At 35.0% G+C, this 19,454-nt stretch overlaps 1 protein-coding gene across 15 annotated transcripts in view; it reads left to right on the top strand.

Moving 5' to 3' along the window:
• p120ctn (adherens junction protein p120) overlaps positions 1 to 12,674 on the top strand; it is a 258,208-nt gene extending 245,534 nt beyond the window's left edge. For 14 of the 15 annotated variants that reach the window (XM_069837251.1, XM_069837248.1, XM_069837246.1 and 11 more), the window contains one exon: positions 835 to 12,674. In XM_069837251.1, coding sequence (XP_069693352.1) covers positions 835 to 1,038 — 204 coding nt within the window. In that variant the 3' untranslated portion in view covers positions 1,039 to 12,674. The remainder of the gene's footprint in view (positions 1 to 834) is intronic. The other variant, XM_069837254.1, reaches the window with a different exon arrangement.
• The last annotated feature ends 6,780 nt before the right edge of the window (positions 12,675 to 19,454 follow it).

The following is a 19,454-nucleotide window of genomic DNA, read 5'->3' as shown; positions in this document are numbered from 1 at the left end:
AAACTCTGGTATAGGACAATATTTTGCGTTACTTAGGACTGTTTGTTCCCATCCAGTATCAGTATGACCATAGATAATAAAGATTTATTACAAATTTTGTAATTGTTTTTAGTTACACCAGCCTTGTTTTCCTGACTCCGCCATAATCTCATTTCCATTACACTTTAAGTAAGTGTTCAGTGTTCTAAAGTAACCCATGATACGGTCGTCATGTCGCATCTTCTTAAGTGAATACATATGAAGAAAGTTGTTTCTAGTAATTTTGTACTGATACTTCCATTTTTTCTAAATCTGATCGCATGCACAACATTAAAAAATTGCATGTTTGACATACAATATGTTTGTCATCTGGAATGAAAGAGAGACCTGTTTTGAGAGCTAACTATGCGTAGCTATTTATATAATGTATAAACATAATTGATATTGTGGCTTTTTGGCTTTTTTTAAACTATATTATTAGTTATTTTATATTGTAGGACTCAACAAGAAATCAGTGCTATAACTTTAAATTTATTGCAAGAAACATCAATCTGCATTGCAAGTAATTTTTCTTTATATATTTTTTCATTTATATTTTTATTTGATGTTGTTAATGTATTTAAAACTGAGCAGTATTTGATAAAGGTTCACACATTGAGATACATTAAAACAACAGATAAATATCACACTTGAATATCTCTGCAGTAAAGTTGATGTGTTTTGAAGGAAAGTATAGTTTATGACTGCCTACATTTAGAACCGAGTGTTGCATGTGAGATCTATCACGAAGAGTATACTTTTAAATGAAAAGTGTTGAGTAAACCTAATGGAGGTGCTATATTGCGGATGTTCCAGCTAGCCAAACCAGGAGAACCTCTCTACGCTCAAGTGAATCGAGAAAAGAAAAAGAACCGTCAGTATGAGGCAGGTGCACAGCCGCAATACGATGGCCAACTCCCTCCAGGGCCAGGTGACATGTGGGGTTATGAAGAACCGGGAAAGGGGATGGTGATGGATGGACACAGGAGTACTCCAGCCGGCGGTGACTCGTGGGTCTGAAATCCTGGCACGCCAACATCTTTTGTAGTATTGTAGCAAGTTTGAAGAGATGTTGTACCATACCTTTCTATTGGATGGCTACAGAGTGCTCAGATTACCCACCAGCATCCTGTTTTAAAATCATTAGTGTATATTTTACAGTTGGTACTGAAATGAAATAATTGTACATATATATATCTGTCTTTGCTTTAAATCCTCCCCGGAAGAAAGGGGTGGGAGCAGTTTCTTGCCTGTTGACGTCAGGTTGGTGAAAGTGCCATCCAAAGACCCCTAATGAGTCTTTATCTCAGGTTCAGGGTTACTACTGATAAGAAACGTGGAGAAATATGTGTGTCGGTGTTAGAATGAGCATTCCATTGATATAAATGTTTGTCCTTGTAATGATGCAGCTACAAAAGGGAACCCACCTTTGTGTTTAGTGTTTTTCCCATGTGGACATTTGCGAACCTACTGGCGGGGAACTTGAAGACGGTTCAGAATGTCCATAATTTACCCTCACAGGAGACAGTGATCTAGGTAATAATTGTGTATACCTTTTAAGCAAGACACCAACAGTAGTAGTATTGTGTAGATACAAGTGGTGGTCGTGGTCATCTAACAAGCGACCCATCAGGAGAAACATACCTAGAACTGGTTGTGGCACATGCCCTAAACACGTTTCCAAAATTTCGGGTTGATCAGCTTGTTCGTTTTCTGTCAAGTCTCCTAGAATTGAAACTTTGCAAGTGGCTGGAATGAATTCTGTGTAGATGTGTTGATCCTTGTAAAATTTTTAATCTGTACAAATTCTAAAAAAAAAAAAAAATATATAGTACCAGCTGGTCAAACCAAAGTGTGAGAAATTCTTTTACATTGAGAATGATTGTTTTGCTTTCGCAACATCTCTTAAATGGAGTAAAATTCAAAATTAATACAAACGTTAATTTTATGTTTTCTCTCTCACTTCCCTCCTGCTTAAGAAATGTATACAGATACACAGCCCTTCCAGATACGTGTAATTCAAATATGTCTGATTTGAGTTGTGAACTGTATTACAGTTATTTTACAAATATACTTTTTAGGTACCGCATTATTTTATTGTACACAAATTTCTGCATCGCACAAATGAAGGTGGGTTGTGACTTGACTAGAGGTAGGCCTACAATTTCATCCCACTAGTGTAATCGTCAGGAACATAGTTTGAGTATATTTTATTCGACAAAATTTTATCCTTTCGTGGTATTTCGATTGTAATGTTTGTATAAGATGTGTAATAACTTCTTTATATGATGACAGAACATGTTTTAGAAGTCATACGGAATATTATTATAATTTTTTAACAGATTTGGTTTTCAAACACAAGAAATATGTGTACCAGTTAATCAGTCACTTGTTCTTGAAAATTAATGTTCAACTTGGCATCTGTAGAAGTATTATATGTGGTTGCAAAATGTTATATTCACTTCTGAAGAACATACATAATATTGTTATATCCACTTAGGAAGAACATGTATAACAATTTGTATACACCTGTAGAACTTTTACAAGTGCCTCATTAAATTGTCCATAACATTTTATTTCTAATGTAAGTAATGCCGATTTATCTTCATATAAATTCTAAAATAACAAAAAAATAAAATAAATAAATAAATAAAAATAGTGATGAAGAATGAGAAGAAAAACAGAAGAAAGGAAATACTTTGAGAACAGTGGCTTGGTTTCATGCTAAATTGGAGTTACAAGAACTGTACAAACAGCAAGTCTGCTGATTTTTTAAATAGTTCCCCTTTCTCACACTACAGTGAAGATCGAGCTCATTGTTACCATTACAAAAGTGGAGGACGGAGGTCACACCCCAGTAGTTTCAAATGCAATACTCTTGGTTTTTGCTTTGAAATGTGACATGAGTGTTGCTTACTACTTTAAATGAAGGACAGAATATAGTGCTGGCTTTTAATTTTCACCTTTCATTCTGTCTTGTGTACGATTACTCATGAAGACGTAAATAAGCTTTGTTGTGAAGTTTATCATGACTCTAAGTAATGTTAAATTGTTTTGCATAGTTTATTCAGGACAACAATTTTTAAAAGCAACATCTTGTAAAAGAGTATACATAAGAATACTGCCAGAAAATATTTTTGTTTATATGTCTGTAATATTTTCTGTAGACTTGATTAAAAGAGCACTCTGTATTTAGGCATGCATTTTGAATTACACGTTACACTGTTAAAAAATTATAATTTATGTTATATATATGTAATTATATGATAAAAGTATAAGATTTTGAGAGATATAGCACTTTTGGATACTTCCAGTTTCATATTCAATTGCTGTATATAACAATAAGTATGATAATTGCTGTGAGATTGATATTTAACATCAATTTTTATTAACCACCAGTATAGATAAATGTACACAAATTTGCACAATTTCCAGTAGAATTTAATTTAACTGTAAAAGACTTAATATGACAATATAGTGAGATTTTATAGAAGTTATTTTTTTTTCTCTCATTTAAGGACATTGGTTTTTGATTATATATTCATGTGAGAATGTTTTACGTTGATTTTTTTTTTTCGTATTTCAAAATGTATGCCTAAGAAAAGGGCTCTTGATTGCTCATCATACATGAATAGAGATCTATCACAAAGCATCAACTAAATATGCGTATTTGTATGTTATTATTTAAACTAGTTTACGTTTTAGATTTCACTATATCATTAGGAATTTCGTACTTTCTTTTATAAGTTGTATTTTATTTTTAACCTTTCAATATCAACTTTGATTTTGAAGGCCTCTCCTATTTTAAGATTTCTGTTGGATACAGATTTCTACTTCTAAAGAAGTGCGGAAACAAATATGTTATTGATGTAATAATTACTATGGAGTTATTAAAATTAATCAGTTATTTTTATTTTGTCGCCTGTTGAGATAGATCACTATTGAAGTGATGAAATCAATTTCATGAACAAATTTTGTATTTCATGTTCATATGTGATAGAAAAATAATTTTAATATTATGAGTACAGTATTTCATTGCCTTGTTGGTGAAAACTATAATTTCTTCCTGAATTCAAAATAGCCATTGTTATTTCTCTCCTCTTCGTGTTCTTTGATCAAATTCCAGTTAAGATGAATGTTTCTAAGTAAGGATTTAGTTTACTATTTATTAAAGCCATCTTGTTCAGATCGAAGAGAATGGTAGAGCCTTTAATTATTACTATACCATGAGTAGGATGTTCATAGAATTTACTTTTTTGTAAGTCTGTAGGTAATAGCAACACAGAGATTTACTGACACAGTTAAATTTGACCAATATTTGCACATCTGAAAACCTACGATGTTTTAAAAGTGTTTCTCATTTCCACTTGATCTGCTGAAGGTGAATGGTGGCACACAGGATTTGAACAAGATTTAGACTGTGACGTTGTGATACCTCAAAAAACGAAATGTGCTTTTGACATTTTTAAGAGAATATATTTCCTTCCTCCTACACTTCCCGGATGTTGTCCATGTGCCAGTGAATCTGTTGCCAGGACCAGAGAACTTGCAAAGTTGTTGAAAAGTTTGTGGAACAGATATATAGTATTCGTTAATGTCTGCATCTCTTTTGAACATCCAGCTCACATCGCTTTCAATTACAAGAAGATGTAACTAACTCTTAGACTTGTAATCAAAAGCTATGATTCCATGTTTGGTGTAAATATGAGCATGCTTGTGTTTTGATTTGTGATTATGAAACCTGATGACGTGACAACATTCTAACTTATGTTTTGTGGTCATGTGCCACTACTTTTACTGTGGTTGTACAGGCAATTAAGTTACACAGTTTGCTCCATTTATAATGTGTTTAAAATTAGTTTTGTAGAAAAAAAATTCTGTAGAAAAATCTGGGGGCACCTGCTCATTCATATCTTAAATCTCATAGACACAGAAAGAAAAAATGAAGAAGGAAGGAAGAAAGAAAGATAGGACATTAATGTGTGTTCGTGCTGTTCTTGAAAAATCTAAAATTTCAAATGAAAATTTGCATATTAATTTATTATACTGTTTTATTAAGAGCTCATGCATTTTCCCAACAAAAATTAAGTTGGGAATGGGAATTTTTTAGTCTTCTTCCCTTTGTATTATATGTCTCACATTAATGAATGTTAATGAATTTTCTAATCCATTTTAAAATTTGTAGTACTGTAAAAACTTCATTGTCGTTGTATGGCTTAACTTTTGCTTCTCAAAACAAAGATCTGCAGAAATAAGCTATATTAAGGTTATACTTTCTTTAAAGTACAGGAATGTCAAACCCAAAAATTGTTAGTGATTTTTTTTTTATTTAATTTATTGTAAGCTCTTATTCCATCTTTCCAGGGTGCGAATTGAATATTTTCTCGAGGGGGGTGCATTAATATGTTAATTGCCGATAAAAATACTGTCCATAACAATTTGGAGTGTTGGCCGACTCTTAATATCATCGTGCTCAACTTATATTAAAAAATAAATCAGTATAATTGTTATGTACTGTATTAATAACATATAAAAATATGGAAACTATAAATTATGCAGCTGAAAGAGATAAATATCGTCCCTGGCAGAGACAAATTAGTTTGTTTTCAGCAAGAGATATCAGATTCTCTAGGGGGGGGGGAGAGGGGACGATCTCCAGCATCACCCTTGTCAATTCGCATCCTGAATCTTACATTGCATTGAGACTTTAGGGTGTCAACAGTTATACAATTTTTGGCGAGGAGAGAAGTGAGGCCGAGGATTCGCCATAGATTACCTGACATTTGCTTTATAGTTGAGGAAAACCTCGGAAAAACCCCAAGCGGGAATCTCAGCTCTGGGTCAGCAGGCAAGTGAGTCTGCTGACAGAGCTACGCTGGTGGGTGTACATAAATATACAATATGTACCAAGCAGATTAATTCGACTTACAAGCATATACAGTTCATCAATTGATGTTTACATACTTCAGCAATTGATCTATACGAAAATATACAATACATAGCAAGCAGATTAATTCAATTTGCAAGCATAAAAAATTCTTCAGTTGAAGATGCGCGTTTTTAGACTTTCGTGGTGAATATGATGAGAATAGACTTTTGGGTATTCCACTATGTCCTGAAATGTGAAATTTCCAATTTTTTGGAAGTATATAAGTTTCATGATGCTATGAAATACCCATAAGTGTATTCTGATCATGTTGAAGATTATTGGAATCTTCTTTCTTAGCTATTAGAATATATTTGATATTGTTAAAAATCAAGACTGCTTTTGTAATTGTTGTGTAATGTTTACTTTTCCAAATCTACACTTAAATTTTGCAGTAAGAATTTCAACTAATTCCTGTATTAATAACCAGATTCAAAGAGAATACCGGTAATTTTTTAAGGGACGGTCACACATCACTACTTTTGCTGTGCAACTTATCTTCTGTAGCTGCAAAAGTTTCGCAATTTGTTCACAACACAAGCGAAAAGTAGTATCCAGTGTGCTGCATAATTTGAGGTCTGAGGTTGTGAGCTGATTTACACACGAGGCGCTGCTTTTGCAACCACAGTTTAGCCACAGCTTTGCACCTCAATGTTGATTTTACAATGAATTTTGTGATTATGTTTGCGTTAGATTTTTGTATGATGAAATGCAATTGACTGCTTGCTTATTAGCTGCTTTAATTATAAAATGGAAAACAAAGTGCCAAAATACAAAAAGAGGAAGGTGCTTGGTCAAAGAGAGAACAAAATAATAGAATACAATGTAGAGTTACGAACAATCTCCTTCGAAAAACTATTATGATGGAGATGAATAACTTTATACGAACTTTTGAATATTACTTTTTAACTAATGGTGGGTACTTGACATTTCTCATTCACCCATATGAAGCCAGTTTTATAGATCAATTTACCGAAGAGTTGTTGCACAGGGTGCACCATAGAAGGCTGATCTTTGCTATACTCACGATGAGATGATGATGGAAATTTGTTGGGATGCCACAAGAAAACTACTGGGGCTCCCGAAGAAAACCCCTGTGTTACCTGGATCACATACTTGCCCAGCACAAGATATAAATCAGGGGTTGCTGGGGATCGAATCAGAGTCCACAGGATTATAAGCCCAGCTCTCTAGCCATTAGACCACCATGATGGCAATTTTCTAGTGTCTTAGGAAGATTATTTATTTCTTCACTTTGAAAGCTCTTTATTGCTTTGGGTCCATAGACGGTGCAATTTATTTTTAACTTAATCCTTCGATATTTTCACTACACTAGAATTTTTTACTGAAGCTGGCTGTTTTTTATTTTTTGTTGTGGCAACCAGCATTTAAAATTCCACAAATATTTTTTTTTCTTACTTTGTTATTTAATGACTCTGTATCAACTACTGTGTTACGTAGTGTTCATGGAATTGGTGATACCAAGATGGTACTTTGCGAGATGAGGGCGAGAATTAGCCACAGATTACCTGACATTCGCCTTACAGTTGGGGGAAAACCTCGGAAAAAGCCCTATCCAAGTGGGAATCGAACACATATCCAAGCGCAACTCCAGATTGGCAGGCAAACACGCTAATGTCTGAGCTACACCGGTGGCCAATACTCTTTGGTTCTAGTGGATTTATTATTTATTTTTCTGTCCTAACTAGAATTCAGAGTTGACATTCTTTTTATTACGAAGGCCAAAGAAGAACGCTACTGTAACAATAACCAACAGCACCGTTCTCATAAACGTTATTGGCACTGTCCATGTTCGAAACTATGCTATGAAAAAAAAAATGAGCAATTGTCACAAATTACAGTCAAACCTGATGAAATGACTACCTGCACTCAACTGTCACCTCAATAAATGGTCGTTTTTCTCTGGAACCGATATATTTTCCCATAAAGTCTGTGTAAATAATTCTTCAGTTAAGCAGTCACCCTCCACTGCGGTCAGCAGCCAGGCATTTTTCATAGATTGACCTCATTAGATGGTCAGCATGAACTACTCGAAACACTACTACTGCACACCCCCGTGTTCTTTCCTGAGACATGCATCATCAAGCCTGCCTGATCCATCAAATTCGTACAATATATCGCACTTTCTCTTTTCTGGGGTGCAATAAATGCACCTTCGTTATTCACTCCTTAGGCTGTCAGTAAACAAAGTTGTAAATTACTCAGAACAATGAATGAGGCAGCATCATTGAACAAGCCAACAATGTGCAAGATCATTAAAAATGCTTATTCGGGAATCTATTGAATACTGGTTGAAATTTGGAGCAGTTTTACGTGAACAATATCACTGTTACAGAAAAACACTCCTCAATTTAGTGAGTTCAGTTGTGTGCAGTCAGTGAATCTATGACAGTGCATACGTGCAGTAATGGGCGATAAAAATGGATGGTTTTAAGTTTGTAGGAAAGGAGAAAAGTTTTCTCAAAAGCGAGAAAGGAATTTCTGCTAAGAATCTTGCCAAAATTTCCCAATGCTGCAGAACACAAGCCAGTAAAATTCTTAAACACAAAGAAGGTATTTTAAAAGAATGGGAAGGAAATGCAAATCATGGAGCGAAGAGAAAGAGGGAGTCGAAGTGCGGAGTAGTGGACGATTTCGTTTACGAATGGTTTAAATGCACATGTGCAAAGGAGATGACAATGGACTGATGCTGCAGGAAAAAGCACAACAGAAAACAAAAGAGCTGAATGTAGAACATATTTCTGATAGCAATGGGTGGCTTGTGTCGCCAAAAAGAGTTGTTTAAATAGTAATCGAACAATAATGAAAGATTTTTTTCACAAGTTAATTAAGAAGTCATACTAGGAAGTTTGTAGGAAAGGAGAAAAGTTATTCTCAAAAGCGAGAAAGGAATTTCTGCTAGGAAACTTGCCAAAATTTCCCAATGCTGCAGAACACAAGCCAATAAAATTCTTAAACACAAAGAAGGCATTTTAAAAGAATGGGAAGGAAATGCAAATCATGGAGCGAAGAGAAAGAGGGAGTCGAAGTGCGGAGTAGTGGACGATTTCGTTTACGAATGGTTTAAATGCACATGTGCAAAGGAGATGACAATGGACTGATGCTGCAGGAAAAAGCACAACAGAAAACAAAAGAGCTGAATGTAGAACATATTTCTGATAGCAATGGGTGGCTTGTGTCGCCAAAAAGAGTTGTTTAAATAGTAATCGAACAATAATGAAAGATTTTTTTCACAAGTTAATTAAGAAGTCATACTAGGAAGTTTGTAGGAAAGGAGAAAAGTTATTCTCAAAAGCGAGAAAGGAATTTCTGCTAGGAAACTTGCCAAAATTTCCCAATGCTGCAGAACACAAGCCAATAAAATTCTTAAACACAAAGAAGGCATTTTAAAAGAATGGGAAGGAAATGCAAATCATGGAGCGAAGAGAAAGAGGGAGTCGAAGTGCGGAGTAGTGGACGATTTCGTTTACGAATGGTTTAAATGCACATGTGCAAAGGAGATGACAATGGACTGATGCTGCAGGAAAAAGCACAACAGAAAACAAAAGAGCTGAATGTAGAACATATTTCTGATAGCAATGGGTGGCTTGTGTCGCCAAAAAGAGTTGTTTAAATAGTAATCGAACAATAATGAAAGATTTTTTTCACAAGTTAATTAAGAAGTCATACTAGGAAGTTTGTAGGAAAGGAGAAAAGTTATTCTCAAAAGCGAGAAAGGAATTTCTGCTAGGAAACTTGCCAAAATTTCCCAATGCTGCAGAACACAAGCCAATAAAATTCTTAAACACAAAGAAGGCATTTTAAAAGAATGGGAAGGAAATGCAAATCATGGAGCGAAGAGAAAGAGGGAGTCGAAGTGCGGAGTAGTGGACGATTTCGTTTACAAATGGTTTAAATGCACACATGCAAATTTGATGACAGTGGACCAATGCTGCAGGAAAAAGCACGACAGAAAACAAAAGAACTCAATGTAGAAGATATTTCTGCTAGCAATGGGTGGCTTGTGTCACTAAAAAGAGTTGTAAGAATAGTAATCGAACAATATTGAAAAATTGTTTTTACGAGTTAATTAAGAAGTCATACTAGTGCAAATAAATAGTAATTACGTATGTCTGATTTAACATTATTAGCATTTATTATTATTATTATTATTATTATTATTATTATTATTATTATTATTATTATTATTATTATTATAGCATATTAATTAAGGAAGCCTTTAAAACGGCCACACTCAACTTAAAAATTGGAGAAAAAGTGTCATAGAAATGAAAAATTAAATTTCTACACTAATTTACGTGACAGAACTAAATCAATACGCAGAATTCTTCCCCTATTCATTGAGAAGTCACAGTCAAATGCACAAAGCCAAAAAAATAAAAAATGATAATTAAAAGTGATATTTCAATTAATGATTGATTAAAAATTGAAATATTTTTATTTTGAAAAGTATTGGATCTAATGAGCTGAGATTTTGCATGTTACTTTCCATGTGTATATTAAACCTTTTCTCCAAATTTGAAAAAGATTGGTCAAATAGGAAAAAAGTTCCAAAATATAGTTGAGTGTTCTCTTAATCAGTGAATTAATATTTTACTTTCAATACATCTAATCATGTAATAAAATAAAATCTTATCCTTTCGAAAATGTCACTCATAACTTTATTTTAGCGGTCATCTGTACTATTGGCCATTTCTTTTCGAAGAACGGCGAGTGGCTGCTTTAGCCAGGTTTTACTGTATTTATTTTCATCACGTCAAACACTAAAATATTTAAAAGAGTATGAAGTATTAATGGCACATTTTGGTGGTAATGCTGCTCGCAATGGCTATTAAAGTTTAACAAAACCAATATCAGAAATGCTGTGGCTACATCCCTCAGAACCCTGTTCACACATTACAGCTTTAAAGATGTGTGCAATATGAAAAAGTTTCGAACATCTGGTTTGGTATTTACTACTTTACAGATTGCACTGTTAAAAGTAGCGACATATGACCGTACTTTTCATCTAAACTTTTGCTAAGTTAATTGACCAATTTGTATAAAATTTGCACACTGTTGTTACTATAAACTTTATACAAAGAAGTGTGTATACACTAGTTTTGTAAGTTTGCAATTTTTATTGAATTTACTGTCATTATCCCTAGCCTGTTGATGTCTATTATTCATTAGTCGTCTTTAACATATCACTTGTTGCAGTAAGCAAGATGTGTTCATCACAATTTCGTAATTAACAATACTGCTGTTGCGGGCCTACTTATAATCAGATACATCAGCAGTATAAAAATGTGTGTACTTTGTTGTGAAATTTTGCAATACTGTGTCCTTTCTTTCTGTTCTTCCAGTAAATATGAGCAGATGCCCAAAAGCACAGATCATTCACGACATGCCACCCTTTCCCACTGCAATATGTACCTGCCAGTTTCATTGGCATGTTATGTATAGTGGCCTATAAATCTCATTTACGTAGAAAATTGCTCTTACTTGTGAATCCTACAGATGCTGAGAAAGACAAAATGCAACATCCACCCTTCTGACACTGATAGCTAGCAACAAGTTTGTATGGAGAGAGAAACTGGGAAATAGTGAATTGCTGCTCTTTTTCACCATTTTCTCTTAACTATAAAACAATTCGTATAGCTCTCCTTCAAGTTGTTAGTTTTACAGTTGTCATCTCTGGAATTTGTAGCTGATGTTCATGGGAATAAGCCAGTGAACTGATGAAAGCTCAAATTTTTATTTCTTTAGAACCAATCCCACCGTAAGTCTGTATAACCTGTCATATTGAGATAATGTTCTTGTGTGAGTCGAGAAGACCATGCTAAGAATATTCAAAATGGCAAAAGAGGTTATGCCATAAGCTGAGAGATTTTTGTTCCAGATCCCCAGTCCTGACTTGGGTGACCATATCCTAATCTTGTATATTATTGTGTAATTATTTCTGTTAAGGTGATTAATAATGAATAATTATTGGTATTAATATTGCCACTAATATTGATAGCAATAATTACTGTCCCTATTCATTATTAATAATATTTGTTTGTAATATAACTAAAGTGAATATATATAAAACAGAACGCAAGGAGAGATGTTCACCCTTAAAGCTCTAGATTTAGGCTACCAACATTAAGGCAATATTTCATTTGTCGTGTCATAATTTTTTTTACAAATTACCAACTGTAGTGAAACCTCTCTATAATGAAGTTGATGTCTCTGAACTTTGTTATATTGAGATTTGTTATATATAGGTTCCTTAAAATAAAAAAGAATACATCTTGTCATATAATTCCTTTACTGAATTCTCATATTTTATGCTGTCCAAAAAGTTCCAATGCAGTAGTAAATTTTATTGCAGCTCAGAACGAAATTGTTGTGCATGTTTTAATTTTTTATTTTGAGACACAGGAGATGAAACACCATTAATTTTTATTGTAACTTTATTGTTTTCAAAGATTTTATGTAATGAATTTTGCTGTTTTAACTTAAATGTGAACAGTTTTTATTGGAGGCAACTTCGACTGTCATAGACATTGCCTAGGAATGGAAATATACGTAACTTATGGGAAACATCAATATTGCATTCGGAAGAAAACGAGTAGAAAGATATTTATAAATTTCTTCTAACAATCATATTGAACTCTCCACTCATGTTGTGCAGTAATATAGGGACCTTCCGAGTGTAGATCTAGATTGTGTAGACGAGAATCAACTGGGGAACCAGAAGAAGAGAGACTGATGGGTTGAATACACAAGTTTCAGGAAAACACAGCTTGGTATATACACAGTTGTGAAGTGATTACAGAAGGATTGTTGTAGTTTTGAACTTGATCAGATTTTCAGGTCTTCAATTACAGTGTTTCTAATTATTATAAGATTCTGTGAAGATAAAGCCATTGAAGGTACTCTCATGATTACATATAAAATACAAAAGGACATGCAAATGATGGAAGAAAATAAAATAACTGGATTTCTTCAAAACTTTTCAGTAATTCATTTGCCTTCTTTGGGGAACCAGAGATGGGGCTGTAGGACTTCCATCAGTAGGTAAACTTATATTAAATACCAGTACAGTACTTGTATTCTCTAGTTAGCAAATTTACACACAGAAACACAAAGTGAGTAACTTTCATGTAGGTGTTTTATTTTGTGAACGAGAGTGTTAGAACTTACGTGCTTTGTTTACAGACTTTCTATACAGAGTGTTAATTAATTAGACAGAAACCTACTTTGACATTGTTGTTAAAGAACTCTTGAACAGGGATGGCTTGTTTCAACCAACAAGCTAGAATCTTCGTATGCTGGTTGCCCTAAGAGGAAGAGAATATCGTAATTACTTGTTTCAGAATCAATCAATGAGTTTAATAAAAGAAAATGCTAACATTACAAGTAATGCGTATATTTCGAGAAAAAAGTAATGACTGCCATACAAGAACTGATAATGCCAATAAACAATTTTTGTCATTAGTAGATGTTCAGACACACATCCATTTACTCCCAAACAAGCATCAGTGTGCCATAAACTGTCATATTCTCTTAAAGATACCAGGCATTGCAAAGACTTCGTCAGCTCTAACACATATGCACACTATGATACTGGGTCATCCAATTATCTTCTGACCAGAGCTGTAGCAGAAACTGTCTCAGCTGATAAAGGAAGCATATGGCTGGATGAGGAGGTAAGCAGGCTGGGTTAACAGGTATTGACCTGACTTGCACGACACAGTGTTGTTTGAACAGTGCAAGCAATTACACGTGTACATTCTGCAAGAATAAATGGCAAATAATAGATCTAATTCTATTCCATATCGGGTGTTTATTTACGATTCATATGTCCGTACAGAATTCACTCTTGCTGTCAGGAGAGTATTTGAAGAGAAATTCCCAGGTGATTGGGTTCCAAATCATGATATGATTAATGAATTTCGGGAAATGGGAAGTGTTCAAGATAAGAAGTGAAGAAGACGATGTACAGTTCTCACAGAAGAAACTCTTGATACATTGGACAATGCCTGGAAAATTCCCCTAAAAAATCTCTTAGTCGTCTTTCTCAGGTAACAGAAATTTCTTGCAGTTCTGTACAAAGGGATACGAAGTTACTTAAGTTAATACCCAATAAATATACTGTAGTGCAAGAACTTAAACTGGGTGATCCTGTATTTCGGATTAGATTTTGTGAATGAATTTTGAATAAAGTGCATGGCGGACTCATGCATTGCCCAGCTGGCTGGAAGCGATAGCCTATTGACCAGCACATTCCCTGCCATAGCTCTGATCAAACGATAATTGGATGACCCAGTGTTATCTTAATAAGTAGGTTTTTAATAGGTTATTTTACGACACTTTATCACATCTTAAGTTATTTAGCGTCTGAATGAGATGGTGATAATGCCGGTGAAATGAGTCCGGAGTCCAGCACTGATAGTTACTCAGCATTTGCTCATATTGGGTTGAGGGAAAACTCCAGAAAAAACCTCAACCAGGTAACTTATCCCCACCGGGAATCGAACCCGGGCCACCTGGTTTTGTGGCCAGACGCGCTAACCATTACTCCACAGGTGTGGACGTCATCTTATTAATCCACAGAAGTTTCATAAAGCAGTGATTTTTATATGAGACCATAAAAATAAATCAAGTGGGCTTCTATAATTAACGCCCTATATATATATATATATATATATATATATATATATATGTTGCCATTTATTTTATACTCAATTCATACTTACTTTGTGTGGTACATTAGTTACTGATTTTGCTTCTACTGCTGATATTCACAGTTTAAATCTTGGCTGAGGATAATAAAAATTTGTACAAATATCATGCCCTTGCCCTCTTTCAGAACAGCAGTAAAGCCTACAAGCACATGTATTGTAATATTTTCGTAAAATGTTGAAGACTTGCACAAACAAACAGCAGGCAAAAATTAACGAGACACTTCTTATTAACATCAAGAAATTTGGCACAAACATTGATCTTGCCTGATCACTGACTATGTTGACATTAGAACAAGAAGGAATATGAGGCAGAGCTAGTTGATGCCAGTTGTTGCCATCCAGTCTGTAATAGGAAAGTAACATTGTCTAGTTAGCATGCTGCACTCTCTAACTATAAAACCACTGTTTGTGTATTTAGTTGCGCATATTAAAGTGTAATATTTATAGAATGGAAGTTACGGAATTAAATAGAGCAAACAATTCTGAAACAGACTGTACAAGAACAGGAACTGTAACCCTAATGTTTTACTTGCTGTCAGTAGACACATTCATTCATTTATTTATTATATTCCATAGATCTTACATGAGCAATGAAGCTTTAAGATGTGGAACAAGTCAAAATTTTACAGTATTACAATTACAAATTTTATAAATTTTACAATATTTTACAATTTTTATAGTTCTACAATTTAGTAATTTTCTACAATGATGAGGTGAGGTCCGAGGATTCGCCAAAAGATTACCCGGCATTTGTCTTTTGGTTGGGGAAAACCTCGGAAAAACCCAACCAGGTAATCAAACCAAAGGGGTGAAATGAAGTGATGCCGAGGACTCGCCATAGACCATCTGGCTTCAGTCCCACGGCTGGGGAAATCCTTGGAAACATTGCTGGATGGTGGGTTTGAAAGTTCAGGAGGTCAAGATGCAACTGATGAGAGGTTGAATTTTGTGTATTAAAAAAAGATAGAGCCTTGTACAGCAAATTCACTCAATGATCCTCTTCCTTCACAAACCTATCAATTAGGTCACAGTGTACTGAACAACTGCTACTAGAAAAAACTAGAGATAAATCTGCATTTATTTCTAAATTATCAATATATTTAATATACTGTATAAATAAATATATATCATAACACAAAAGAAAAAATAACAAACACCTGCAGAAAGAGAAAAATCTACCAACATACAACAAAACTTTTACGTAGGGAGAGATAATTAGTATTACATGATGCGATTTACTAAAACCAAGAAGAAAGGAAAAAAGAGAGAGTGCTTGCCAATACAGCCCAACATAGCCAAAAACAATCAAGACTAACACTACACTTGTCAGTGGCTAGTCAGAATTTGAGTAGGTTTTCTCCAAATGTGCCTCCTCACGTGTTCTAGTGAGGTTTAAACACACTGTTAACCAGCTATCTCATTGATTGAACTGTTGTTGCCATGGTTACCTGGTAGAAGAGTCAAATATTTGCCTCTGCTGTTCAGCTCTCACATAAACACTGAAGGCTGCTCAATGCCAATTGTACAGGTTACAGAGCCTTTTTTTTTTTTTTTTTTGTTACGAATTATTATTTGTACTATCTATGGCGAGTGGGCATCATCAACTGGATGTGGTAACTTACATCTTACTCGTATTGAATAGTAAAATTAATATAAAAGGAAAAATGTCCATCATTGCTGTAAACTGTCTATGATCTTAATTCAGCTGAAATGAATACTGTCATATGGTTTTCTGATATGGCCTCCCTTGCCTCCCCTGAAAATCCGCTGCTGAGTAGACAACAAATTTATAGGTACCGTACTACAAAAGCTAAGAATGCCATCAAGTATACTAGAATGGATGTGATATCACAAGGCTGGGCAGTATTTGAAATACATTTGTCAATCAGCCGCCACTGAATATCATGCTGGTGGAAAGTTCATAGTTATTTTCAGAAAAAAAAAAAATTGTTTTTTTCCCAAATGTTAAACAATCTCTTATTTCATACCTGCACAAACAGCACTCAACGAGCGGGAGACCTATGTTTACCGCTCGCCGAAACGGTGAGGAAGATAACGTCAGAATGACATAGACTTGCTATAGGTAGAGGAGAGGGAAACGACCACTCAGTTATCTAGTGGAGTGCAGTGTGTAGGCGTATTCTGAGTAACTGTTTCATGTTTCTTACCTACTGCTACAGTACAGTATGAAGGAATATAAAAGACGGAACATAACATTTAACGATTTACAGCTCGAACTTATTGATCTTCAATGTGACCTAAGGGCTAAAGATCGTTTGAATAATACTACTAGCCTGGTTGAGTTTTACAAGACTAAACATTAGCAATAATACCCACGACTACACTGGCTGGCTGTGAAAATGATTACTATGTTTGGCTCAACATTTATATTTGTGAGCAACTGTTTTCTATAATCATCTTTAATAAAGGCATACATCGAACATCTGTAACTGATGTTTTATTACGATCAGTAGGCTATTGTGCCTTTCAGCTGCCAACAGCATAAAACCTCGTTTTCATGTACTGATAAATAAAAATATAACAAAATGATTTTGTACATTTAAGTAGCTATAGAATTTCTATCATTTCTGTGACATAAATATTTCTTTATTAATTAATAATAGTCCAAGATAGTTTTGCAAACACTGAACGGGAATTCATTTCATAAACACTCGTAATAGTACTTCCTTTTGTGTATATTTTGTACGAGATCACCCCTTTTCCCAGTCCACCCTTATACAGAGAGCAGCTAATATCTGCATTCCGCTCATGAGCTGTGAGCTGGCTCGGAGAGCACAAACCTTGTGCAGGCCTGTCTTATTTGTTAACTACTGGCGAGTAGGATAGTGATTTTTGTCCATATCAATAGAAAATGTAATAAAGAAAATTTATCCCCCTGGCATATTTCAATAGCATGCACGGTTTTCGCGTAAATTTAATTTTAAAAACCCCTAAATTCAAGAGATTGCACAAAGCATGTGACTGGCAACATCTTGGCCGAGAAAGAAGCTTACTTACGGAGACTCATCGAGTTGTTGACCTCTTATTCTGTATCACGAGTAGAGCATATTAGTGATGATGTTGCCGGACTGCTGAAACGTCAAACTTAATTTTCTAATTAACAGTGCATATAATCACAAAACGTAATATAGGTTTTGTATTCATTTACATGTATCCTATCGTCCCTTTCAATTTGCAAGGTTATTTCACTCCCACCTTGTATAACTTACGATTAAGACCATTAACAATATCGGCAGAAAATATAGACAATATTTTAACAGCCTTAACATTTGCATGTCCTGTGCCGTGGTGTCGTGGTCTAAGACATCCTGCCTAGGACTCGCGTTACGGAATGCACGCTGGTTCGAGTCCTCATGGGAGAAGAAATTTTCTCATGAAATTTCGGCCAGTGTATGGGACTGGTGCCCACCCAGCATCGTGATGCACTTGGGAAGCTACGATAGGTAGCGAAATCCGGTTGCGAATGCCAGCTATAACGGCTGGGAGGATCATCGTGCTAACCACACGATACCTCCATTCTGGTTGGATGATCGTCCACCTCTGCTTCGGCATGTGGGCGTGAGGCCAGCAGCCGGGTGGTCGGTCTAGGCCCTTCACGTGCTATAGAACCACGGATTATTTATTAACCTTTACATACACGAGAACGCACAATTTACAAGATGCGTGCTGCAGTCCATGTGACTCATGAACTTGTTTTTAGATTTTGGAGACTTGTGAATCAGGTATTGAAACCTTCCTGACACCACATTAACCCTAGTATACTTCGTAACATTCTTAGCTCTTAGTAGTAATAAATCCAATGTCTAGATATCGATATCACTTGAAGGCTAAACAGAACTGTTCTGGCTCATTTTGAGCAGGATCTAAACGAAAGAGTTCCAAGGATATATCAGTGGATTTTAATTTCACTTCAGTATTTGTAATCGAAGGTGGTGTTTTATAGTCTTCCCTGAGTTTACAGATATACATTTGTATGTACTGTGTAAAAAGCAGTCTGTTACATTTCATTATTTCATATGCAATGGGTACATAGGGATCTATAGTGGCTTTTAAGCAGGCTTTTGCTGTATCTGCATTGAAACCAGAATATTTAAATTGTCTCTAATCGAACCCAGTACAGCTGCGAATTGTGAACACAACCAGAAGTGTTGCATTTAATGTCTATAATTTTCTAAAGTAAGTAGCTGTTGTCTGAGGAAATATAGGTATAAGAACACAAGATTTTCTAAAACCCATTTATTTTCTGTAAAAGCATATGAGTATGCATATGGTGTCTCCTATTCTTAAGAAGTGAAGTAAATCTGTTGAAGTAGATGGCATGCCATTATTCAAGTCTCCCAGAAAATATTGTGAAATGAAAACGTGAGTGACCAGCAGTGGTGTAGGGTCCAAATTAGCACTGTTAGCCCAGGTAACAGTCTAATACACTGAATTAAAATACGAAATACTAGAATATCTTAACATGTGTGGTACAATAAATACCATGGTGGTAAACACTCCGTCATCCTGCCTAAGGTTTTTCCGTGGTTTTCCTAAGGTGCTAAGACAAATGTCGGGATGAGCCCTAAAAGAAATGGGCCACGGACCTGCATTCATATCCCATGACCCCTTTAATTACTCTAAATTAATTAATAATTACATCTATCATAAATTCATAAATCAATCGACCTCCTACCTAAAAGCCAAATTGGCTAGTCTCTTATATTGAGACAACTCATCCTGCCTAAGGTATTTCCGTGGTTTTCCTAAGGTGT

This window comes from Periplaneta americana, chromosome 10 (assembly GCF_040183065.1).
Source record: "Periplaneta americana isolate PAMFEO1 chromosome 10, P.americana_PAMFEO1_priV1, whole genome shotgun sequence".
In the NCBI taxonomy this organism is placed as follows: domain Eukaryota; kingdom Metazoa; phylum Arthropoda; class Insecta; order Blattodea; family Blattidae; genus Periplaneta; species Periplaneta americana.
Note: the sequence above shows the minus strand (reverse complement) of the source record. Positions and strands in the feature narration are given on the sequence as shown.